At 38.4% G+C, this 26734-nt stretch overlaps 1 protein-coding gene across 3 annotated transcripts in view; it reads left to right on the forward strand.

Moving 5' to 3' along the window:
- Nucleotides 1–1815: 1815 nt before the first annotated feature.
- Nucleotides 1816–26734, forward strand: part of LOC119516925 (zinc finger protein 596-like) — a 141267-nt gene continuing 116348 nt past the window's right edge. The window contains exon 1 of one of the 3 annotated variants that reach the window (XM_037813449.1): nt 1816–1861. In XM_037813449.1, coding sequence (XP_037669377.1) covers nt 1832–1861 — 30 coding nt within the window. In that variant the 5' untranslated portion in view covers nt 1816–1831. The remainder of the gene's footprint in view (nt 1862–26734) is intronic. The other 2 variants (XM_037813452.1, XM_037813451.1) reach the window with 2 other exon arrangements.

Below are 26734 nucleotides of genomic sequence, written 5' to 3' on the forward strand. Positions count from 1 at the left end.
TCAGCTATTTGGGGTATATACCATGAAGTGGGATTCTAGGTTATATGATAATTCTATGCTTAACTTTCTCAGGAACCACCAAACTGTCTTCCACAGCAGCTGCACATTTTACATTCTTATCAAGGAACAAGTGTTTCCATTTCTCTACATCCTCTCCAATACTGTTATTTTCCATTTGTTAAACAGTGGCCACCTTAGTGGATGAGGTGCTTGTTTGTCTTTACTCTACCCTCATATTTTCATGAAAGAATAACTAGGTAGACACATTTTGCTAGGTTGAAAATCATTTTCCCCCATAATTTGGAGGGTATTCTGTCATTTTCCAGTGCCAAGCTGAACTGCAAGTTTCTGAAACCTGAGCATTTGTCTGTTATCTCTTTCTTTCTCTTGAAACTTTTAGCATTTCCTTTTTGCTCCAGTGATTTGGAAATTCTCAATGATGTGTCTCAGTGTAGACCTCTTTCACCCTTGGTCTTGGGTCCTCCATGGGCTCTTTCAGTCAAGAAACTCACATTACTCAATCTTAAGAAATTTTTGTTAATTACTTCTTTGTGGATTTCTTCCCTCTATTTTATGGAAGTCTCATGATCAGATGCTGGACATTTTTTGTGAGGTGCAATAATAGAGTGCATAATGCACAAAAAGCACAGTCTGGAGCCATTTGGCCTGTGAACCTCCATTCCCTGCTGTGTGATGCTTGTCTCTGTGCCTATTTCCTCACCTGTGAAAATGACATAGTAACAGTACCCACTCCACTGGGTTGTTACAAGAGTAACATGAGTTTAAGTGCATAAAATAATGAGAAGAATGCCCAGCACACACATACTCTGAGTACTATGTTTACACATCAATGTCAGATTTCCTAGGGCAAGCAGTGGCCAGAGGGTGGCACCTGTGGCTGCCCCTGGTGGTGATGGGGAGTCCTAGCCCGCCCACCCCTTCCTCATCCTCTGGGATTGTGGAGGCCATTGGCATCCCAGGCTGGCTCTAAGCACTGGAGAGTACTTACTGCAATGTTTTCTGTTGTTTGGCTTTCTGGTTTTGCTGCAGCTACACATTTTTGAGGATTTCAATATTATCTTTCAGCCCTTCTATTGAATTTTTCATTTTCCCCTCATGTTTTTAATTTGTAAAAGCACTTCCTCCTTTGCCAAATATTTCTTTGTAGTCTCCTGTTCTTGTTTTTTGGAAGCACAATCAATATCTTTGTGGATATGGCTTTTAGGTTTTTACTCTGCTTCCCTTATCTCTGTTCCTTCTGAGTCCCTCTTCCTTTGTTATTTCCCCCTCTTATCTGGTGTCTGGCAACCCTGGGATTTTCAGTTGCATGACCACTGAGATGCTCCTAGTGCCCGGGGCTGCTGAGGTTTGAGGTCAGGATCTGGCTAGGCCATTCTTCTGGGGAACCCCTAACTACTAATCATTTCTTTTGCACTGGTTGCTGCTGCCATGAGGAGCCCTTCTCTCTCAAGAGCCTGAGAACAGAGCTCTGCCCCTAGTTGGCCTAAAAAGTCTCCTCTCTGGGAGCTCACTTCGCAGTTACTGCTGGGAAAGGGGGTCGTGCTTGCCAGCAGCATGGGTAGGGAGACAAGTCTAGGGTCTTCTTTCCCAGCTGCAGTCCCATGCACAATGCCATTCTCTCCCAAGCCTGATCGCTGCGAGTGAGTGTACAACACTGGAATCGCGACCCTCCCTCCTTCCACTTGGTCTGAAGAAAATTCTATTATCGCGAGAATTCATAGTAACAGGAACTTCCGCCATCGCCCAGATCACGTGAGAACGGAAGGGCGCAGGAGCGTGGGGCGTATGAGGCGGCGGCGACTGACGCAAGATGGCGACGGCGACCGCCACCGTAGCTCTCGTGAGTTCGCGGTGCGGCCCGGCAGGGTGCCCACAGCTGGAGGGAGCGGGTCGCCGGCCTGGCCTGGGGCGCGCAGGGTTCCCTGTGGGTGCGGAAGCCGCTGACCTTCCGGATTGTGCCCATGAGCCCCTTCCTCGGGTAGGGGGTGGGGGGCGGGAGCGTGCCGGCGGCGGCTGGCCCGCGGATGTCGTATGAAAGTTTTAAATTGCGTTAACTTATTTCAATCAATGCAAATCGACTTGTAGAGATGTTGTTGTAATAATAACGCATTAAGGTTTCAAAAGGATTGTATTATTTAGATTGTGAACAGTCATATTGTAGGTGAATTGAAGATAATGGGTTGGTACTTCAATTCTTTACGGTTCCTGTCAATTTGCGTACATTTTTCTAATACAAAAATTTTCAAAAGCTTTGGACTTTTTTAACTTTTGAAAGCATGGGAGGGTTATCAAGTCATAATAAATGTTACTTGATACCTTAACGTTCATAAGAGAAAATTCTGTGTACTTTGTATGTACTAACTCATTATTTCTCACAAAATGTTACATAAGAAGTAATCATAATTATTGTTCCCATCGAAAGATGAGAAATTGTAGGCAAAGGGAGGATAAGCAACATGACATATTTGGAAATTAATAAAAGTTGTTCCTCAGAATCATCCTCAAGTAGTCTTAGAGGATCTGCTGTTATAAGCTGAAGTAATAGGTAGGTCCTCTTATTGTTCCCACTTCGTTGAGGGAAAATGAGAGCATAGAATGACCAAGTAACCACAAAACTCTCACTTGTGCATCCAAACCTCACTTTCCAACAGTTATTCCTCCTTCAACTTTTGCAATGCAAAGTATTTGAAAGAGTTAGTACAAAAACAGTCTCTTCTCTTTTAATATTTCGAACTTGGATTCTGTTTACCTTAGCTAATTCCCATTTTGAAAGATCCTGACATTATCATTTCTTTGTTTGCGATCGGGTATGTTATCTGGGATTAGGGATTTCTTTCTTACTGATGACAAAAATAACTATATAATTAAAGATAGAAATATCCAAATCATTTTTCCAGATACTGGTTGCCTGGTAACTTTTTCTAATTTTATGGGCCATGAAATTACAATGAATGAAATAACATTAACTGCCATTCACCACATCCTCACTATCTTGATATATCAATCAGGACAATTTCCAGTCTTCAAGCTGGTGGCCTGAGGTGTGTGGAGAACATCCCGCTCTTCTCTTAAGCAAAAATGAGAAGCTGATACACTTCTGGGCTTTCCATAGGTTTGTGTGGACCAAATTCTAGCACTGCTGAATCTGGAATTGGGGATAAGGACAGAAACTCATCATAAAAACGGAGCATTTTTGGACCAAGTTTCTTCTGATTCAGGGGACTTTGCTACCCAGGCCTCTACAGGAGTTTAGAAACCTTCTCCAATAGAACTGACACCTGAATAGCTGAGAATCCAGCAATCTTCAAGCCATGGCAGATGGACAGGCAGTGGAAAGGAAGAAATAGCACAGACTCATAATGTCAGACCCCATGGCTTGAGTATGTATATGCCCACTGGGTTCTAAAGTATTTTCTATTCCATAGACCCTGGGTAGAGGGTGTCTTGATCCCCACTCCCCCCACCACCACCCTTTTTTTAACCTTGATTCTGACATATGTAAGGTATATTTTATAAAAATCTGTTAAACTGAGGCTAGAGCTGGAGACCTAATTGACTTTTGAGAAACATTAGTGCAAAACTTGCCTTTATTATGTGGAAGAAGCCATTTTATATTGTTTTAGTTTAAAATTAGACTGAATAATCTCAATGTGGTATTTGGGGACATCATTAATTTTGCATCATTTGCCCTAGACAAGGGCAAATATAGGTAAAGAATGTTTTTGATGTTCCAGAACCCAGGCTTCTTGATTTTTTTTTTTTACCACTAGCAACATGTGTATTAACAAATCATGGAGTAATGTGTTCATTGAAAAGTATAAACAACCTTGGTCCTCTTGACACTGCTCTGGAACAGTGCCCTGGCCTTGTCAGTGAGTGGGACCTAAGATCTGTTTGAGATCTGGGTATAGTTGAAGGCCAGACTTGGCAGGGACCCCTTTTCCTATGCTGGAACTGTACTCTTTGCCTTTGTGATAGTCCTAATGAATCACTATGTCCTGTTTCCACTGCTTCATGCAGTACCTCTTGGACCTGTGTTGTTGGAGGGATGCTTGTCTTTTTATGTGTCACACAGAGCAAATGCTTGTCTTATATATCTTTTCTTGCCCTTGAAAGTCATATTAATTTAACTCCAATTTCATTGAATACTTCATAAGGGAAAAAAATTCGATATACTAGTTGATAAATAGAAAAGGTTGTTAACCTTTTGAAGTAGAGATGATTACCACAGTTAGATTATAGTCTTGAAATTTGTGTGAAAACTAGTGTCACTATGTTTTTACTTCCTTGTACAGCCCAGGACTGGAAGCCATTTTTTTTTTCTGGGGAATGCTGGAAATTAAGATTTTGCTATATTGAAACATTTCTGCCCAAAATGAGCCTCATGCCGTTATAAATATAGATAACTTATGAAAGGAAAGAGGGAAACTGCCTTTTTATTTCTCTTCACTGTGATCATGTTCAGTCATTGTCTTGAAACGTCTCTCAAATTCCTGCTGTTCTATGTATTAGAGGTTATCTTGTCTACATAAGGAGTTGATCTTTCCATAGAGAGATCTGAGAGTCCAGAATGATCAGAACAAGTAATTAATTTGTGCCTTCTGTGTAAACAGCCCCCCCCCCCAAATCCATAGGGAATTATTTGGATCTTAGACCTTTGTTAAGTGATTAATAAATTGGGTTGCATCCAGTCCGTAAAATGGAGGGGAGGACTGAAGAGCAAGAGCAAGGCTTATATAGGCAGAATAAGGAAGTCTTAAAGGAAATAATCTTATTGGTTGGTACAGGAACATTTTCCTTGGCTTAGCCTTGAGTCAGATGAACTAAGCTACAGAAGGGAAGGGAGCTGTTGATTCTATGAAAGGTTGTTCTCCAATTTCAGGTTCTGGGACAACAAGCAGTTATAAGAGAAAGGAATTTAGTTGAGCTCCAGTTTGCTGATATAGGGCTTAGCATGAGGGACTCCATCTCATGCCTACTTAATTTATTTAACAATTGTCCCCATTTTGACCTGTCTCTCAACCATTGAGAGCTATGCCCAAAATTTTGGTGTTGAGCACTATTCTCAGTTACAGCCTAAGTCTTGATGTAGTAATTGCAGGTTGTTTTGGTGTTGGGCTCATAGGTGGTCATGATGTTGTCAGTTTTTCCTTGTTCATCATGTTTTTGTCATTCCAGGCATAAAGAAAGAATTTTCTGGTTCACAAGCAGTTGGGTACTCCCATTTAATATTCTTGAGAGAAAAGAGTGCACCAGGGAGAATATTTGGAGTAATAAAATGCACAAATGCCCATCTCTTAGTGTATGCTTCTAAGCTCAGGTCCCATGATTTAAACCAGCTGAAATCAAAGTGATTAAAGAGTGGCCCTGAGGAAGACTTTACCTGTTGGAGCTGTGTGGCTTGTTTCATTATTTCTTACAGTTGTGTCTCAACTTCCCCAGAGGTGTTTTCTCAAGTACAAACAGGTGGTGATGGCAATGGCAAAAATGCCTCCTTGTTCAGATAATAAGTAATCAAGGCCAATAATGCTATTGTCTAAAACAAGTTTAGCTAATGAACTAATGACTGTTGCTGTGTTGCTGTAGCTGTAGCAGTAGGTTCAGCAAATTCTTCCTATTGTGATTGGTAGATTTCTAATCATGTTTTCATGTTTACCCAAGCCAAGGTAGCAACAATTTGCCAAAAGAGGCAAACCTGGAATCTTGAACTCCTGGGTAAATCCCATTTTGTTGGAGAATGCAGATTGAGATGAGTAGAATGTAGATTGATTGTAAACTCCTAAGGAGGCAGTGAGTAGACCAGGTGCACCTAGATTTACCAGATATTAAGGTGATTTAGTGCCTAGGCAGATACCTTATCCAAGCCTCTTCAAATAAAAAAGATAGCCTGGCGTAATAATGTGACTCCAGCTAAGGTGATGTTTATAGACCCATTACTATGAATACTATCATTTGTCTTTAGTGACCAAGGGACTGTGATATTATACACAATAAGGAGTTGGTGAAAATTGTGTTGTGAATCTTTGGCATAGTAAGGATCTTAAACCTGAAAGTGGACATGCAGTTTTTAATGCAGTTTTATTGAGATATACTCACACAACCATATAATCCATCCAAAGTATACAATCAGTGGCACCCAGAAGCATCATGTAGTTATGCATTCATCACCACAATTTTCAAGCATTTTCATTGTCCAAAATAAAGAAAAAAGAATTTAAAAAATAAAATAGAACACCCAAACCATTCCATTTACCTTATTCCCACTATTATTTGTACATATTTTTATCATTTTATTACTCATCTACCCATACACTGGTTAAAAGGGGTGTCAGTCATCAGGTTTTCACTATCACATGCACGGTCACACAGTAAAACTATATAGATATCCAGTTATCATCAAGAATCAAGTTTACTGGTTACCTTTCAGATTCAGGTATTTCCTACTAGCTAGTCGAATTCTAGCTAGTTTCTAGAAGGTATTTCCTTCTAGAAACTGAAAAGGAATATTTGTATAATGCATAAGAATAACCTCCAGATTGACCTCTCACCTCTGTTTGAGATCTCTCAACCACTGAAACTTTATTTTGTTTCATTTCTTTTCTCCCTTTTGGTCAAGATGACGTTCTCAATCTGACAATGCCAGAGCCAGGCTTAATTCGGGAGTCCTGTCGCTTGTTGCCACGGATGGATATGCATTTTTAATGTAACTTGTAGTTTGTGGAGGTATATGCACAATCACATTAAGGTCTGAAAGCTCTTCTACGATATCTTTATAATTCTCTAGGCTGGTTATATCTGTAGTGAGTTTACAGGTCCAAGAAAGCTTAAAGCAGGGAAAAGAGGACCTTGGGTCTGATATTTGAGTTTGATATGAAACAAATGGTGCAGTTTTATCCTGAGAGACTGAAGCATTTGGGACCAGAAAGAAATTTTTTATAGGTTGAATAATGGGTTTGCCAGTTTGAGACTATCATGTACCCCAGGAAGGACTATGTACTTTTGACCCACTCTGGTGGGTGCACACTTACTATGGGTAGAATCTTTTGATTAGGTTCTTTCCATGGGGATTGACCCCAACTGTGGGTGAGACTTTCTGATTAGATTATTTCCATGGGAGGTGTGAACCCACCCATTCAAGGTTGGTCTTGATTAGTTTACTGGAATACTTAAGAGAACTCAAGGACAGACACAGATCCAAACATCTGGAGATGCAGACAGAAAGATATTTGGAAATGCTAAGCTAAGACATGAAGCCCAGAGTTTGCCCCAGAGAAGCTAAGAGAAGACCCCCAGATGCTTAGAGAGAAATGCTCTGGGAGAACAAGCAAGGATGCACAGGAGCTGAAAGAGAGAAGCTAAGAGAAACAGAAGCCCAGAGACATTTTGGAGAAAGCCGTTTTGAAACCAGAACCCAGGAGCAGAGGCCTAGCAGATGCCAACCATTGTGCCTTCCCAGATGACAGAGGTGTTCTGGACACCGTTGGCTTTTCTTCAGTGAAGGTATCCTCTTGTTGATGCCTTAGTTTGGACACTTTTATGTCCTTAGCACTGTAAATTCGTAGCCTAGTAAATTCCCTTTATAAAAGCCAATCCATTTCTGGTATTTTGCGTAATAGCAGCTTTAACAAACCTGAACAGTGGGGTTCCCTGCATTGTGCATAAATGAGTGTTTGTAGTGACAAATCTTATTTTCCGTGAGGTTACCTCCCTTTGAAATTGCCTGGAAGAAGTGGACAATGGTGTTTCCTTTCTAGGCCAGTGCAAGGACAATGCATAGAGAAATAGAAAAGATTTTATGCATTATAAGTATTAGTAAGATTAAGACATGTGAGGACTTGATCCATCATCTTGGGAATAAATAGTCTACCTCATGACATGGTCTGTTTCACTTCCTGGCTAGTTTAATTATTGTCTCCAGAGTTTAAACAAGTCCAGAACTCTGGTGAAGCCTTTTTTATTTATGTGGACCCATGGTTCAATACCCTGTAATTTAGTTGCAGTGTCAGAAGTTTGAAACAATCGGTAGTTTCCCTTTTAATGAGATTTTTGGGCTGTCTTCTATTGGTGTCATTTCCAGTAGATCCGTTCTCCTGGTTCCAGATTATGATTAATGGGGTGTCTGTCATGTGGTTCAGGAAGAGTGTCCTTTCCGTCTAAGAGACAATCTTTGGCATAATGCATTAAGGATTTGCAAATTGTGTCATGTCATGGTGTGACAATAAGTGATCAGTGTCAATTTTATTCCCAGAGACATAGATCTGCCAGTAACAGTTTCAAATGAGGAGAGTTTGTGTTTCACAAAGGGAATGCTAAGAATAATCAACATGGCCAAAGGTAAAATATTGGTTCAGAAGACCAGTTTTCTCAGATCATTTAGACAGTTTTATTCTAAGTCTATAATTGGAGTTGTTTATGTAGAGGCTGTTTCCGCGTGAAAATCTGCAAGAGCACTTTAAAATAATATTTAGTTTCAGTTCTTTTGGTGTAAGCTTCTATTTTTATGGCAACCATAGATGGGAATAAAGTGGCAGGAAGGTCATTATTTACTTGTCTATTTTTAAATGGAGTACCAGAACTAGTGAGGAACCATCTTGTTTCCATAGCGTGCTGATATCATGGATTGCACCAAAAGCATACCTGTTAGTATAGATATTAACAGATTTTCCTGCAGATAGAAAGCAGTCTAGGGTAAGAGGATAGAGGTCATCCAGTTGTGCAGAAAAAGGCTACCTCATTAATTCAGTTCATAGTACTAACTGAATAGCTTGCTTGGAATTAACCATCACAATTTCTATTAGAAGAAGCATTAACAAATAGAATGACATCTGGGGTGGTTAAAGGGGTATGTACGGAGTCATTCATTCCTAAGTTACCAATTTACAATCATGGGATTCTGCCTCATCATATAAAAGTAGCAGAATAGCAGGATTAAGAACATTTCAGCACTTTAGGTGAAGATTATGTGGTGAAAGTAGAAGGATCTCATAAGTCAGATTTCTGGAGGAAAAATGTTGGGTCTGCTCAGTTAAGTTTGCTGAGCTTTTAAGTAATTCGGCAGCTTCTGCTATAGCTTTTACAGAATTTGGGTAAGCACAGGCAACTGCATCAAGCTGCAGGCTACAATAGGCAATAGGCATGGAATTTCCTCTGTGTTCTTGAGTTACCATCCTTAAGACTTGGTTATATAACCAATGCTCCTATTATTTCCTGTTATCCAGGATGACAAATTTTGATTAAACCTATATGAATAGGCTGCCAAAAAAAGCCAATATTCAGTAAGAGTTTCCAAAATCTGGCAGGGTGATAAAGATGAATGCTTCATGAATGATAGGTAATTTAAGGGAAAATAGTAAGAGATACCTTGTATCTAGAAAGTAGAACAGTAAAACAGCATTAATCCAAACAAAATGATAATAATTCTTTATCAGTTCATTTAGTTCTAGGTAATTAATCCTTGTTTCTCTTGATCTTGTGTTAGCAATCTCCTGAACCCATCAGCTTCTACTCTAGAATTCTGGAATCTTGATGCATTCCGGTGGTTTGCTTTCAAAGTTATTTAAGCAATGTCATTAGAAGCTGGTGCCTCAGCGAATGTGACATAGTCCTTTACATAGGTCCTTGGGATAATCCTTTTGAAGATGAAGCACACTGGCCTGTAGCTGATTGCAAGTGTTTTCAGGGAGGCGTCAGAATAAAAACGGTCTGTAAAAGACAAATACTTAAAATGGCCATGGTTAACTTAATTGCTGTTTTACAAATGATCTGATGAGAGTTCATGAAACATTATTTTAAAAATGACTGAAGTTATGAACAGTAATGCTGTTGTCCACTGAAAGGCACAAAAGCAGTCAGACAGCTCATGGCTAGTGAGGATATTGACAAATCTCTAAGAACTTTATATAACTTCTGAAATGTTTATATTAGTAACACAATATCCTGTACATTTAACCAACAGTTTAGAAAATCCTTTTTAATTTGGTAACATTTCCAATGCAACTGATAACATTAAATAAACCTAACTAGTTTTAGCATCTCTCTGTTTCCAAGGTGAAAGAGCAAATCCTTTGTGATTTTCCAGGGGTCCTCTGGAAAATCCTGACCCTTTGAGTTCAAGAAGACATCATTTAGGATTAAACTTTGGGATGGCAATATGTCAAAATTTATCAGGTTTTAATTGTTAAATAGGATTAAGGGTCACTGTGAAAAAATACTTAGTTCCCACATTAACCAAAGTGACAATAAAAGATATTAAAAGTAAAGGGAGTAGGTAGCATGACTATAAAATACACATAATTATTTCAAAATTGAGAAGACTTGTTCTCTAAAACAACAAAGGATAATAAGGTCAGTATAAAGCTCAGGAGATTAAGACACAGAATGTTTGCCTTCTAAGCAGGTTACTCAGATGGTTAAGAAAAACCTTTTATAACATTTTGTTAGGACCAGACCAGTAATCTAAGAAAACTCATTTTAACAGAGAGAAAACCAATTTCTGGTTTTGCTTGATGATACTATCTAATGAGAAAACTCTTAAAAATTCTATAAACCTATCAAATCTTAAACTTTAAACTTTCTGCAAGTTTCTGTACCATTAAGGATGGTCCTCATTTGCAGTGTTATTTTACTTTAAGACAAAACTTCTTTTCCCTTAACAAAACATATCTTGCATACCTTACAAATTTATGTTGTCAGAAATATGAAAACTGTCTTCAAGCTAACATCCTTTAAAATACAATTACTCTTTAAAAATACAGATTTACATTTTTCATGATCTTAGAGGTCTAGTAGGTATAAAACTAGTTTATTTGCTCAGTAATCCTGTATAAGTTTAGGAAGAATATACCCAAGTAGGCCAAAGTTATATGCTTATATTGTTCTTACATTGATAATTCCAAAGACATAGCTATTTTTATTTAACTAATAATATTAAATTATTCCTGTTTGCCAAACATTTTCTGAATTATGGGAACTTTAATTTCCTTCAAAACACTTGGATTTTGTTCTATTAATATTTTTTCCATTGTAAATATTTTGTTTGGTTTATTGTTTTTATATAAATGCTTACTTATCTTTAAGTCAGTTTGAATAGAATGCTTAAGAAGTTTTGTAAGTTAATTTGGTAATACCATTGAGAAGTAGGAAACTTTCATACGACAAGCCTACAGATACGAATAGAGAATTTATAGCTTCAGTTTAAAAATTTTTGCTGTTAAAAATTTTGCTGTTATGCATAAAACAAATTTCATGAACTTTTAATTTCTCATATGCCTTTTGCAAAGAATTCTTTAATGAAACTATTTTAGAATATTGGAATTTCTTAATATACTCTGAGCATCAGTTAAAACAGGTATTCCATTTGACTGATTTGAGAGCTCCTTTTCTGGAGTGCATTTCTGAGATGAGTAATTTTGTCTGTTTGCAATGTTTCCCATGATGGACCTCGGAATTGTTGGTTGTCTTTGGTGAGATGTTGCCATTTTCTTAGATAGGCACATCCTCTAACCCCAACATTTTTGAACGTGTAAATGACAGTGCCAGAAGGTGGAGAATCAAAATTTTAAGAGTTTGAGGATCCTATCTTTATCACCTCATTTCTTAATCTTGTGCATAGGCAAAGAAATCAGCACTAGCAAAAATGAAACTGTGCACTGCACCAAAAGCCTAGGGACTCAGGCTCAAAATTTGATCTTTCTCATCAGTAAGATTGACTCACTAACCTTTGGAGATAGAGAGCTCAAACCCAAAAAGAATGGAGCCCAGTTCTGAGAGTAATTCACCATGAACCTTGGAGAGAGTGGGGAGAATAGTGTTCAAAAGGTTCAGTGGTCACTTTCTTCCCTTTGGTCTCCAGAGTCCTTAGCAGTTGCCTTCACATCCTGTCATCATCACCAAAACTGTTAATTGAATAAATTCATGAATTAGGCAATGTCTAGTCCATAAAATGGAAGGAAGCTCTGTAGAGTGACAGCAAGAGCAAGCCTTACATAGGCAGAACAAGACTGTCTTAAAGAAAATAATGTTATTAATTGGTACAGGATAGTTTTTCTTGCTTGTCTTACTTAGCCTTGACTTAGGGGAACTAAGCTAGAAGAAAAAGGGAGCTGGCAAGTTATAGTTGACTGTTCTCAGGTTTCGGGTTCTGGGAGGAGTACTTAGAAGAGACAGGAAGTTAGTTAAGTTCTGGTTTGCTGATATGGACTTAGCTTGAAGGCCTCAATCTTGGGCCTACATTATTTATCATCTGTTATGCTTGGGTCTCTTACTTGTTTTGACAGAAAAAATCCTTACTACTTTCTCAAAAAAAAAAAAAAAAAAGGAAGAATGAATTCCACAATTATTCAACAGATGTAAATATGAAGGTACCATATCTACCCCCCCCCCCCCCAATCTATCTTTAATGTTCGTGGACCCAACAAACTAATGGTTCATAAAATAAGAAAAATTTTCAAATTTCAAAAATTTGAAGGGATAACCAGTATTCCCTATTCAAAAGAAATAAAGCCAGATAATGTAATCTATGAGCTGAAAATTGATGGGGAAAACTCTTCTGAATAAAGTTGGCACACAGTTGAAAGATGTACATTATGAAAAATAATAGTTGAAAATATTACATAAAATTGCTAGTCACAGAGGTAAACCAATGTTCCCAGGGAAATTATTGGCCTTAAACACTATTTGTAATAATTAAAGTACATAATTAAATGATAATGTCTACCTTAAGAAGTTAAAAAAATACAATAAAGCATCATTTAAGGAATGATAGAAGGGAATTAATAAAGCAAAGCAAAATATAAATCATTTATAAATAGAAAATATGGAAGAAGTATCTAAGATCCAGATCAGCTGGCCTAATAGTACTTTCTGCAGTGAAGATAATGTTCTTTATCTGCACAGTCCATTACAGAAGCTGGCTAGTGGGTATTTGAAATTTCCTAGTGCTACTGAAGAACTGATTTTTTTATTTTAATTAAATTTAATAGTCACATGTGGCTTAAAAGTATTCAGTGTTTACAGTATTGGACAGCAAAGACCTAGAATCTGGGAGGAGGCAATTAAAAGTAATGAAATAGATTCAAGACAAAAATGGAAAAAGGACACAAATAGACAAAATTGGAAATAAATATGGTAAGGCCAAAGGTGACAAATTAAATGTAAGATGTCAGTTTGATTTATTATAAAAAATGCCTGAATATTGTCAGGATTTACAAAAGTACAAGTAAATGAGGCTTGCTCATATCTGTTGTTTGGAGAACTTGTCAGAACTCAAAAATTGGAAGACTCAGTGAGGTCAACTAGGTTCTGAGACTGGTTACAAAGGAAAGCAGCACTTTGCTCATCTCCCCAAATTCTGCCCTGTCCAGCTTCTGTTTCTCAAGGTGAATATGACCTCTGTTTTATATTCCCTTTAAAACCTAATAAGGGCTGTATTCCAGGGGTCACATCCTTACTCCACAGATAATAAACCTAGTTAGTGTTTCATCCTGTGGGACACTCGCTTGTTCATCTTTATTGAAGTACTAGACAAGTACAAAATTACTATGATGTTGGTTATGTAGGGCCATTGTGAAGGACAGTTTTGAAAACTCATTCATTCTTTTATTCATAAATCCTTCTAACTGCATTATGTGCTCCAGGAAATAGCCCAGGTCCTGGAGATTCAGCAGGGAGGCTAATGCACTGAGTCTCGAGTCTCTCCAAAGGGAAAAAAAAAGTCTAAAATTCTCTGAAACAAATCTGGAAATAGAAATAAATGGAGGATGAATAAACATGAATGTTTTTCACATGCCTAATGATGTGAAAAAAATACCACAGGTTACTCAGATGAAGAATAGGGGTTGGGAGTGGCAGTACTCTCTAGAACAGGTTTAAAATGTTGCTAGTTATCATAAGTTAAATTGGAAGCGAATGTTATATATATATATATTTAGGCTGCATCTGACCGGGTAAATCACCCCCCCCATTTTTTTTTTTTATATTACGTTATCACTTTCAAAGTGCAATTTAACAAGTAATTAGGAAATTTCAAAGAATGTTATGGGTTACAGTACCATAGTTTCAGTTATTTCCTTATTGTGAAATATATACACTCAGAAAAGTGATAACTTTCAAAGTACAATTTCACAGGTAGCTATAGAGCAAATTTCAAAGAATGTCATGGCTATCGTTCTACCATTTCAGTTACTTCCTTCTAGCTACTCTAATACCCTAGCAACTAAGAAAAAAAATGTGTGAAGATTCAGTGTAGTCCTTTGTTAAATTCTGTCTTTTCTGTTTTTACCCCTTCCTGTAGTTCAATCATTTTCCCTATCTTCATGGATGTCTAGGCAGTGATCACCCTAACTGTTCATGTTGAAAAGGGGTGTCAACATTATGGGAAAGAAGGACACATCTGGTTGATGTTCTTGAAGAAGCTATTGCCTCTGCATTTTAGGACTTATCTGGCATAGGAATACTCTGAGGGATTTAAGTTTCTGAGAAATAAGCTTAGTGAGTGAAACTTTTAGAGAGTCTCAGATAGGGACCAGGGTATTCTTTAGGGTTTTCAGGACTACTGTTGATTTGGGCTTGTCATACTGGAGCCATTTGGTATATCTAGTTGATATAACCTCCAGAACAGCCTTGTGACTCTATTTGAAGTCTCTTAGCCATTGAAGCCTTAGTTGGATACCTTTCTTTCCCCTTCTTTGGTCAAGAAGACATTCTCAGTCACTTGATGCCAGGGTCAGGCTCATTCCTGGGATCCATGCCCCATGTCACCAGGGAGACTCACTCACCTGGGTGTCATGTCTCACGTCAGGGGGAGGGTGATGAATTTATTTGCAGAGTTGGGCTTAGAGACAGGCCACATCTGAGCAACAAAAGTGGTTCTCTGGAGGTGACTCCTAGGCATAATTATAGGTGGGCTTAGATTTCCCTTTACAGCCATAAATTTCACAAAAACAAGACTGAAAATTGAGGTCTTGACTTATTAAGTAGGGGGTTTCTAATTTCACCTGGCATATGTTCTGTCCAAGATAAACAATCGGTGACACATTATCTTCCCTTAGTTGTACAATATCATCACTCTCCATTTTTTTTTCAATGGAACAGCAAAAAGTTTTATTATGGAAAATGACAAATGTAGACAAAATGAAGCTCCATACACCTTTCACTGAGGTCCAGTTGGTTTTACACAATTGTTAAGTTAGCATGAAATAGGATTTTTATTTTTATTTCATAATTAGTAAAGAAATAATTGTTAATTTATCAGTCAATTTTTAGGATAGGAAATACAGTCATTACAACCCACATATGCAAAAGTTTTATTAGTTTCTAAATAATTTTTTTTCTAGTTTGCATTGATTGTATTTTTTCCCACTGCCACCCCATTTTTAACACCTTGTAAGGTTGGCATTCATTTGTTCTCCCTCACTGTGCTGGTTTGTATATTTATATCCCCCAGAAAAAGCCATATTCTTTTTTTTTTTTTTAATTTTTGAATATTTTCACTACCACACACACAAAAGTAATAAGAATAAAAATTAAAGTGAGAAAGAGCAATTAAAGTAAAAAAGAACACTGGGTGCTGTTTCTTTTTTTTTTTTGCCACTGTTTTCCTACTTGTCCATCCATACACTGGACAAAGGGGAGTGTGATCCACATGGAAATGCCATATTCTTTAATGCATTCTTGTGGGGGCAGATGTATTAGTGTGGATTAGGTTGGAACCTGTTGGTTCAGTGTTAATGTGACCCACCCAATGGTAGGTGATAACTCTGATTGGATAATTTCTATGGAGGCATGGCCCCACTCATTCAACCTGGGCCTTGTTTAGTTTACTGGAGCACTATATAAGCTCAGACAGAAGGAGCTTGTAGTGAGCTGGGGTGAGCTGGAGCTGAGACACACATTTTGAAGATGGCTGTTGGAAGCTGACATGGACATTTTGGAGAATGCCATTTTCAGGAAAGAAGACATCAGCCACAGTGCCTTCCCAGCTAACAGGTTTTCCAGATGCCAGTGGCCTTTCTCCAGTGATGGACGCTTTATGGCCTTAAAACTAACTGTGTAACCAAATAAACCCCCTTTTATAAAAGCCAGTCCATTTCTGGTGTTTTTCATTCCAGCAGCATTAACAAACCAGAACACTCATGTATAAACATATTTGTACATTTTTTCACAATTGTTGAGCACTCTAGGTTTCACTGAGTTATACAGTCCCTGTATAACTTTCCTTCTGATGTCCTACATGCTCCTAACCTTCCTATTTCAACCAAACTCACAGCCATCTTTGTTCAGTGTACTTACATTGTTGTGCTACCATCATCCAAAATTGTGTTCCAAACCTCTCACTCCTGTCTTTTCCTATTTGTCTGTAGTGCTCCCTTTAGTATTTCCTGTAGAGCAGGTATTTTGTTCACAAACTCTCATTGTCTTTGTCAGAGAATATTTTAAACTCTCCCTCATATTTGAAGGATAGTTTTGCCAGATATAGGATTCTTGGTTGGCAATTTTTCTCTTTCAGTATCTTAAATATATCACTCTGCTTCCTTCTTGCCTCCATGGTTTCTACTGAGAAGTCCGCACATGGTCTTATCAAGCTTCCTTTGTATGTGATGGATTGCTTTTCTCTTGCTGCTCTCAAGATTCTGTCTTTTTCTTTGATGTTTGATAATCTGATTATTAAGTGTCTTGTTATACAGTCTCAGTCTTTATTGTCTGTCTTTACCTCTGGTGTCATACATGCCCATAGCCCTCCTCTTTCAACTTTACTCACAGACATCTTTGTTCAGTGTATTTACAGTATTGTGCTACCATCACACAGTATTATGCTATCTATTTCTGGATCTAAACAATCAATCCTGGAGAACATTCTGTAGTCCTTCAGCATCAAATGCCCAATCTCTACCCTGTTTCTATCTCCTGATAGCATGTGTTATCAGCTTTTGACTCTCAGAGTTTGCTCATTAATGTTAGATCATATTAGGGAGACCCTATAGTATTTGTCCTTTTGTTTCTGGCTAACTGCTTAACATAACGTCCTCACGGTTTATCCACGCTATTATATGTTCTGTGACTTTGTTCTATCTTAGAGCTGCATAACATTCCATTGTCTGTATATACCAGTTTGTTTATCCACTCATCCATTAATGGACATTTGGGCTGTTTTTGCTCTTGGCAATTGGGAATAATGCCACTATAAACATCGATTTACAAATGTCCCGTTCATGTCTTAACTTTCAGTTTCTCTGAGTATATACCTACTAATGGAATAACTGGGTCATATGGCAAATCTATACTAAGCTTTCTGAGGAACTGCCACAGTGCCTTTCTACATTCCCACCAACAGTGCCTCTTTCTCCACATCTTCTAGCACTGGTAATTTTCTGTTTTTTGATGCCATTCTGGTAGGTGTGAGGTGATGTCTCATTGAGGTTTTGATATGCATTTCTCTAATAGCCCTTTAGCAGTTCCTTGAATTTTTCTCTGTATAGTTGAACATTTTTTCATGTTTTTGAGCCATTTGTATTTCCTTTTGAGAAAAGTATCTGTCTGTGTCTCTCGCCCCTTTTTTTTATTAAATTCAGTTTTATTGAAATACATTCACACACCGTACAATCATCCATGATATACAGTCCACTGTCCACAGTATGATAACATAGTTAACACGTTCATCACCACAATCTATCTCTGAACATTTTCCTTACATCAGAAAGAACCAGAACAAGAATAAAAAATAAAAGTGAAAAAAGAACCCCCAAATCATCCCCCCATCCCACCCCATTTGTCCTTTAGTTTTTATCCCCATTCCTCCACTCATCCATACACTAGATAAAGGGGGTGTGATCCACAAGGTCTTCACAATCACACTGTCACCCCTTGTAATCTACATTATTATATAATTGTCTTCAGGAGTCCAGACTGCTGGGTTGGAGTTTGGTAGTTTCAGGTATTTACTTCTAGCTATTCCAATACATTAAAGCCTAAGAGGTGTTAATCTATATAGTGCATAAAAATGTCCACCAGAGTGACCTCTCGACTCCATTTGGAATCTCTCAGCCACTGAAACTATTTTGTCTCATTTTGCATCTCCCTTTTGGTCAAGAAGATACTCTCAGTCCCACGATGCCGGGTCCACATTCATCCCCGGGAGTCATACTCTGCGTTGCCAGAGAGTTTTACACCCCTGGGAGTCAGGTCCCACGTAGGGGGGAGGGCAGCGAGTTCACCTGTCGAGATGGCTCAGTTAGAGAGAGAGAGGGCCACATCTGAGCAACAAAGAGGTACTCCGGGGGAGACTCTTAGGCACCATTACATACAAGTTTAGATTCTCCTTTGTGGTAATGAGCTTCATAAGGTCTTGCCCATTTTTTAATTGGGTTGTTTGCTATTCTCTTGTTGAGTTGTGAGACCCCTTTGTATATTCAGGATATTAAACCCTTATCTGACATGTGGTTTCCAAATATTGCCTGCCATTTCCTAGGCTGCCTTTTTACTTTTCTGACAAAGTTCTTTGATATACAAAAGTGTTTAATTTCTTTTATTGCTCCTGCACTGGGTGTAAGGTCTAGGAATCCAGCTCCTATCACAAGATCTTTAAGATATTGCCCTACATTTTCTTCTAAGAGTCTTATGTTCTTAGCATTAATGTTTATGTGTTTGATCCTTTTTGTGTTAATTTTTATATAAGATGTCAGCTAGGAATCCTCTTTCTTTTGGAAATGGATATCCAGTTCTCTAAGCACCATTTATTGAAGAGGCTGCTCTGTCCCAGTTTCTTTGGCTTGACTGCCTTATGAAAGATCAGTTGTCCATAGATGTGAGGGTCTGTTTCTGAACAATTAGATTCCATTGGTTGGTATAACTATCCTTATGCTAGTACCATGCTGTTTTGACCACTGTAGCTTTGTAATATGTTTCAAAGTCAGGTAGTGTGAGACATCCCACTTTGTTCCTCTTTCTCAAGATATTTTTGGCTATTTGGGGAACATTGCCCTTCCAAAAAATTTGGTTATTGATTTTTCTATTTCTGCAAAGTAAGTTGTTGGGATTTTAATTGGTATTGCATTGAATCTGTGAGTCAGTTTAGGTAGAATTGGCATCTTAACTGTATTTACTCTTCCAAACCATGAACACAGTATATTCTTCCATTTTTTTTAGGTCCTTTTTGATTTCTTTTAGCAGTTCCTTGAAGTTTTCTCTGTATAGATCTTTGTGGCCTTCGTTAAGTTTATTCTTAAACACTTGTTTCTTTTGGTTGCTAATGTAAGTGGAAATTTTTTCTTGATTTCCTCCTCTTGTTGCACATTTCTTGTGTATAGGAGCTTTACAGATTTTTGCATATTTCCTTCTGTTTGTTTTGGGGGTAGTTTGGTTTCCTTTCTCTAGCTCCTTGAGGTGAACAGTAAATTCCTCAATTTTTGCTCTCTGCTCTTTTAATATAGGCATTTAGGGCAGTTTCACTCTCAGCACTGCCTTTGCTGCACTCCATAATTTTGATATGTTGTGTTTTCATTGTCATTTGCCTTGAGTTATTTACTAATTTCTTTTGTAATTTCTTCCCTTATCCACTCGTTTTCTAAGATGTGTTCTTTAGCTTTCATGTATTTGTGAATTTTATGACCTTCTGCCTGATATTTATTTCCATCTTCATTCCATTATCTGAGAAAGTTTTTCATGTAATGCAGATATTTTTAAATTTGTTACGACTTGCTTTGTGACCTAACATGTGGTCTGTCCTAGAGAATGTTCCATGAGCACTTGAGAAAAATGTGTATCCTGCTATTGTGGGGTGTAGTGTTCTATAAATGTCTGTCAAGTCTAGTTCATTTGTTGTATAGTTCAACATCTCTGTTTTATTGTTCCTCTGTCTACATGTTGTATCCATTGATGAGAGTGGTGTATTGAAGTCTCCAACTATTGTTGTAGAGGTATGTACTTCTCCTTTCAGTGTTCTCAGTGTTTGCCTCGTGTATTTTGGGGCACTCTGGCTTGGTGCATAAATATTTATGATTGTTATGTTTTCTTGATGAATTGACCCTTTTATTAATATATAGTGTCCTTTGTTTTAATTGTTTTACTTTTGAAGTCTAATTTGTCTGATATCAGTATAGCTACTCTTGTATTTTTCTGGTTGCTGTTTGCATGAAGTATCTTTTTCCACCCTTTCACTTTCATCCTATTTTTATCTTTGTATCTAATGTGAGTTTCTTGTAGACAACATATAAATGGGTCCTGTTTTTTAATCTATATTGCCAGTCTATGTCTTTTTATTGGGGAGTTTATTCCATTAACATTTAGTGTTATTACTGTAAGGGCAGTACTTCTACCATTTTGTGTTTTGGATTTTATATGTGAGTCTTATTTTTTTCTCTTTCTTCTTTTACCTTTCCTAATAGTTTTCATTTCTACACTCTTCTCCAAAGCTCTCTCTTTTGTCTTTTTCTATCATCCTGTAGCACTTCCTTTAGTATTTCTTGTAGCACCGGTCTCTTATTAACAAACTCTCTGTGTCTGTTTGTCTGAAAATATTTTAATCTCTCCCTCATTTTTGAAGGACAGTTTTGTCATATATATTGTTCATGGTTGGCGGTTTCTTCTCTTTTCAGTATCTTATATCATACCACTGCCTTCTCGCCTCCATGGTTTCTCCAGAGAAATCTGTACATAGACTTATCGGGCTTCCCTTGTATGTGATCGATTACTTTTCTCTTGCTGCTTTCAGAATGCTCTCTTTTCTTTGACATTGGACAATCGAATCAGTAAGTGTCTTTTAGTAGGTGTTTTGGGATCTGTTCTGTTTGAGGTATGCTGTACTTCTTGAATCTGTAATTTTATGTCTTTCATAAGAGTTGGGAAATTTTCATTGAATGTTTCTTCTATTAGTCTTTCTGCCCCTTTTCCCTTCTCTTCTCCTTCTGGGACACCCAGAACATGTATATATTCCTGTGATTCATGTTGTCATTCATCTCCCTAAGGCCCTGCTCATAGTTTTCCTGTGAATTCAGATGTCAGGTCTTCCAATTCACTGATCTTTTTTCCTGCCTTTTCAAATCTGTTGTATCTCTCCACTGTGTTTTTCATCCTTCTGTTGTGCCCTTCATTCCCATAAGTTCTGCCATTTGTTTTCTCAAGCTTACAGATTCTTGTTTATGGTTATCCAGTGTTTTCTTTATATCCTTCATCTCTTTTGCCGTATCTTCTCTCAGTTCATTCAGTTGATTTTTTTAATTGATTTAGGAGATTTGTTTGAGTATCTTTACTTGGTTGTCTCAACTCCTTTATTTTAGTTGAACTATTAGTTTTTTCCTTTGGCTGGTCCATATTTTTGTGTTTCCTAGTATGACTCATTATCTTCAGCTGTCTACGTGTTTGATTTTCTTGATTAGTTTATTCTGGAGCTCATTTTCACTCTTTTACCTAGGGGGTTCCTGTTTGTTGGCTTTGTTCTCTGTCCTTTGGCATTCAGTTCAACTTATTCTGTACCTCTACCTTAGGTTTTATTTAGGTGGTCAGAATTCCTCACTTCTTGTTTTTCTGTTTCTTACCCTGCCTCTGTAACATTTTTGCGAGAGGGTCTCCTCAGATGTGGTTGACCCCAGTCGGGTTTTCCCAGTCAATAGAGGCCCAGGTCTCAGGAGGAGGATATGAAGTTTCCCTGAGAATGAGACTCTCCTGTGAGTCCTCTAGTCTCTGTGCTTTTCCTATCCTATTCAACAGGTGGTGCTTGTCCACTCACAGCTCCCCACTAGTGTAAAGTGTTGTGGGCCTTAGTTCTCCACAGACTCTCTTCCTGTTGGGGGCATTGCTTACTGAAGCTCTTCTGTTTTCCAACCCTTGGGGTCTGAGTTCCTTGAAGGAGGTCTGCCACTTGAGCTGGACCATGCCCCACTTTTCTTGGGGAAGTTATGCCTTTTAGGGAATTGTCTATGCCAGTAGGTTCGTTGATTTGTCTCTCAGACCTATTTCAGCTCTCTGCTGCTGAGTCCAGAGGCTCATTGCTAATACCTGAGGCTTTCTGTAAAGAGCTACTTAAAATAGTTATTTAAAAAAGAAAAAAGAAACAAAAAAAGAAAAAAAAGAAATCCCTTTTTAATGCCTTTCCTCAGCCCCCAAGTTTTGTCAGTCTCAGTATAGAGTGTTTAAAGATATGGGCTTTAGGCTATTACCTCTTTCACCTGATAGTCACTTTCCACCACATTTAATTCTGCCCTTGCCAGGGGGCTACTGAATTGTAAAAAAATAAGGCATTAGAGAGCAAGAAAAGAAAAGGGACAAAATGTAAAGAAAAAAAAAGCCAAACATTTTTGGAACCACAGAATTAGAGTCCAATTGGGTGCCCGCTTCTATGTGCCACCCCTTCCTGGATCCCAGTCCTTCTTCACTCTGAACACCCCCAACTCCAAACATTAATTAATATGTTAATTAATTAATTAATTAATATGTTACTCAATTCTGTGATTGAGGCTGTGTTTAGCCCCACTTCTTGCTCCCAGCACAGATTGTTTTTTTTTTCCCCCTCGGAGCCAGCTCTAAGGCAGTCCACTATGTCTGATGGTAGGGTTGCCAGCCCCTTGTCAGGGAAGATTACAGATTTTTGCTGTGATCTCTGCTGTTCCACCCATTCCAAACGAGCATACAATATGTGACTGGTCACTGGAGACCCTGCAAAGGCTGTTTCATACAGTTCCTTGTTACTTACGGCAACCCTAGAGGAGTAACTAAATTCCACACCTCACCATTCTGCCATCTTGCCCCATCCCCCAATACCATGCTGTTTTGACCACTGTGGCTTTATAGTAGACTGTAAATTCAGGAAATGTATGTTCTCCCACTTTGTTCTTCTTTTTTAGAATGTTTTTGGCAATTTGAGGCCCCTTTCCCTTCCAAATAAGTTTGATAACTGCTTTTGCAACTCTGCAAAGTAGATTGTTGGAATTTTGATTGGAATGTTGTTGAATCTGTAAATCAGTTTGGGTAGAATTGACAGCTTAATGATGTTTAGCCTTGTTATTCATTAACATGGAATATCTTTTCACCTAATTATATCCCCTTTCATTTTTTTTAGTAACATTTTTAGTTGTCAGTTTAGATGTCTTTTACATTCTTTATTAATTTTATTCCTAGGTACTTGATTTTTTTAGTTGTTATTATGAATGCCATTTTACCTTGATTGCATCTTCAATTAGGTCATTACTAGTTGTGCTTCTTTGAAAGTATTATGGACCCCGGAGTGCTACGATCTTTTAATCCGGCCTTGTTCAGCTGTTTCTACGAATATTGAGCCACCATACTGTGGGTAAGATTGTTGATTAAATTATTTCCATGGAGGTGTGGGCCCTGCCCTTTCAGGGTGGGTTTTGATTTGTTCACTGAAGTACTTAAGAGAGCTCAAGAACCAACACAGAGGCTGACACTTAGAAATGCCTGGAGATATGAACAGAAGGATTTTTGGAGATGCTAAGTTAAGAGATGAAGCCCAGAGTTTGTCCCAGAGAAGCTAAGAGAGGGCCCCCAGGTACTTAGAAATGCCCTGGGAGAAAGAAGCAAGGATGCAGTGGAGCTGAGAGGAGGTAAGACAGATGCCCAGAGACATTTTAGAGAGAGCCATTTTGGAACATAACCAGGAGCAAAGGACCAGCAGACACCAGCCACGTCTTCCCAGCTGACAGGTGTTCTGGATGCTCCAACTGTTCTTTAATAAAGGTATCCTGTTGTTGATGCCTTAGTGTGGACACTTTTATTGCCTCAGAACTGTACTGTTTGTAACCTAATAAATCTCCTTTATAAAAGCCAATCCATTTCTGGTATTTTGCATAATGGCAGCTTTAGCAGACTGGAACAGAGTTTGCTGTCAGAGAAGTGGTGTGCTGCTGCTGAGTTTTAAAAACGTTTTAAGTGAGTAAGGGGAAGATTCTGTAAGAATTGTGAGGAGCTTGATGGAAAAGGCCTAGAATTCTTTGAAGAGTCTGTTGGTAGAAATATGGACTCCAAAGGAATTTCTAATGACTCCTTAAACAGAAATGATGAATGTGTCATTGCCAACTGGAAGAAAGGGGATCCTTGTTTTTAAAGTGGTGGAGAATTTGGCAAAAGTGAGTTGTGTCGGATGGACAGCAGAATTTGAAAGCGATGAGCTAGGATACTAAACTGAAGAGATCTCCAAACTAAATGTGGAAAATTCAGTCTGCTTCTCCTTGCAGCTTACAGTAAAATGCAAGAAGAAAGAGATTAGCTGAGAACTGAAGTCTTGGGTGCAAAGAAAGCAGAAGTTGATGGTTTGGATGTTTTTGGGCCTCTAGAAACTGAGAACTCAGAAAATAATCCACCACATGAGGATTTAATGAAACCTGAAACCAGCCAGCCATTTCAGTACAAGCCATGATTGGTGATGGTGTTATCCAGAAAGGATTTGTGGAATGTCCTTTTGGTTGACATTTTTGACCCTAGTATGCTGCATGCCAAGCCAACAATTTTTTTCTATGATCTGTATAAATGGAACTACTGCCAGTCTGGACTAAAGGCAGAAAAGGGACAAATTGAAGGAAAGATAACTTCACAGGTAGAACCATGAAAGCTAAAGTCTGGAGCCAAGAAATCTCTGGCCAGGAGAGCAAAACTACCTGTGCATGTGGAAAGTTTGTTTCCCATGGAGACAGAGGGCAGGCTTTCCGCCTCAATGCTCAGAAAGTGTGCTGCCACCCCAGGCCTCAGAGAGTGTGGTGCACCTCAGAGAGTTTTGTGTACATCCCCAGAGATTGGGGAGAGCCTGGCTACTACCCCACTGTTCTGAAGGGGTTGAGCATGTATCCTGGAAATGGCAGACAATCTGGTTGCTACCTAGATGTTTGAGGAGGGTGGGGCAGAGAAGGTGGTGTCTTCAGTGTGTAGGTATGTTGGAGCAGTCACCCCAGCATTTGGAGAGAAAAAGACCACTATGTAAGCCTTTGGAAAGGGTGGGACTGACTCAAACCCAAAGGATAAAATGGCATTCTATAAATGATTCAGACTTTGAAATCTAATGAAGTTTGCCTTGGGGCTTTTCGGAACTGTTTTGGTTCTGTGACCCCCATTTTCCTTTCAATGTCTCCCTATGGCTATGCAAATGTTTACCATGTGATCATCCCTCCTTTTTGTATTGGAAACAGATGACTTGTTCTGAGTTTTACAGGTCCAAGGCAGAGGGTAATTTTGCCTTGGGAAAAACCATGCCTGTAACTGATTTTGGTAAAATTTTTTACTTATCTGTATTGTGCTGGAATGAATGTATTTTTTGCATTTGGAAAGAACATGTGTTTCTGGTGTCCAGGGGGTGGGATATGCTGGCTTGAAGCTGTTATCGGCCCCAGGAAAGCCATGATCTTTTAATTCAGTCTTTTTGGGTGGAACCTTTTGATTTAATGTTCCCATGGAGATATGACTCACCCAACTGTGGGCAAAACCTTTGTCTAAATTATTTCCATGGAAGTGTGAACTCTGCCCATTCAGGGTGGATATTGATTAGTTCACTGGAGTACTTAAGAGAGCTCAAGAGCTGACAGAGGGGCTGATGCTTAAGACGCTTGGAGATGCAGACAGAAGGATGGAGATGGTAAGCTGAGAGATGAAGACTAGAGTTTACCTGGAGAAGCTAAGAGAGGACCCCAAGATGCAAAGAGAGAAATGTCCTAGAAGAAGGAAGCAAGGATGCAGAGGAACTGAGAGAGAAGAACTAAGATAGATGCCCAGAGACATTTTAGAGTAAGCCATTTTGGAACACAACCCAGGAGCAAAGATCTGGCTGATTTCAGCCACATGCCTTCCCAGCAGACAGGTGTTCTGGATGCCGTGGCCATTCTTCAGTGAAGGTATCCTCTTGTTGATGCCTTAGTTTGGACATTTTTAGGGCCTAAGAACTGTAAATTTCTAACCAAAAAAATCCCCTCTATAAAAGCCAATCCTTTTCTGATATTTTGCATAATGGCAACTATAGCAAACCAGAATGCTAGTGTATAGGAACATTACTGAGTTATATGCATTAATCTTGTATCCTCCCACTCTTCTGAGTTGGTTTATTAGCTCAAGTAGCTTTGTCATTGATTTCTTAGAATTTTCCAAATATAAGATCATATCATCTGTAAATGATGACAGTTTTACTTCTTCCATTTCAATTTGGATACCTTTTATTTCTTTGTCTTGGCAAATTGCTCTTGCTGGAACTTCTAGCAAAATGTTGAGTAATAGTGGTAGCAGTGAGCATCCTTAATTCATTATCCTTCTTAGGGCAAAGGCTGTCAGTTTCTCACCATTGAGTACTATGCTGGCTGTGAGTTTTTCATATATGCCCTTTAACATATTGAAGAAGGTGCCTTCAATTCCTACCTTTTAACGTGTTTTTGTCAAAAAAGTATGCTGATTTTTTTCAAATGCTGTTTCAGTGTCTATCGAGGTGATCATTTGGTTTTGCCCTTTCCATTTGTTAATGTTTTGTATTACCTTTATTTTTCTCATGTTCAGCCACCCTTGCATGCCTGGAATGAACCTCTTGGTCATGCTGTATAATTCTTTTAATGTGTCTTTGGATCTGATTTGCAAGTATTTTGTTGAGAGTTTTTGTAGTTTTCCTTTCTTGTAGTATCTTTATTTGGTTTTGCTATTAGAGTGATATTAGCTTTGCAAAATTTGTTAGGTAATGTGCCTTTTTCACCAATTTTTTGTAGGCATGGTGTTCTTTTTGTAAAGTTTGTTAATATTC

The sequence above is a fragment of the Choloepus didactylus genome, chromosome 20, assembly GCF_015220235.1.
Source record: "Choloepus didactylus isolate mChoDid1 chromosome 20, mChoDid1.pri, whole genome shotgun sequence".
Taxonomy (NCBI): Eukaryota; Metazoa; Chordata; class Mammalia; order Pilosa; family Megalonychidae; genus Choloepus; species Choloepus didactylus.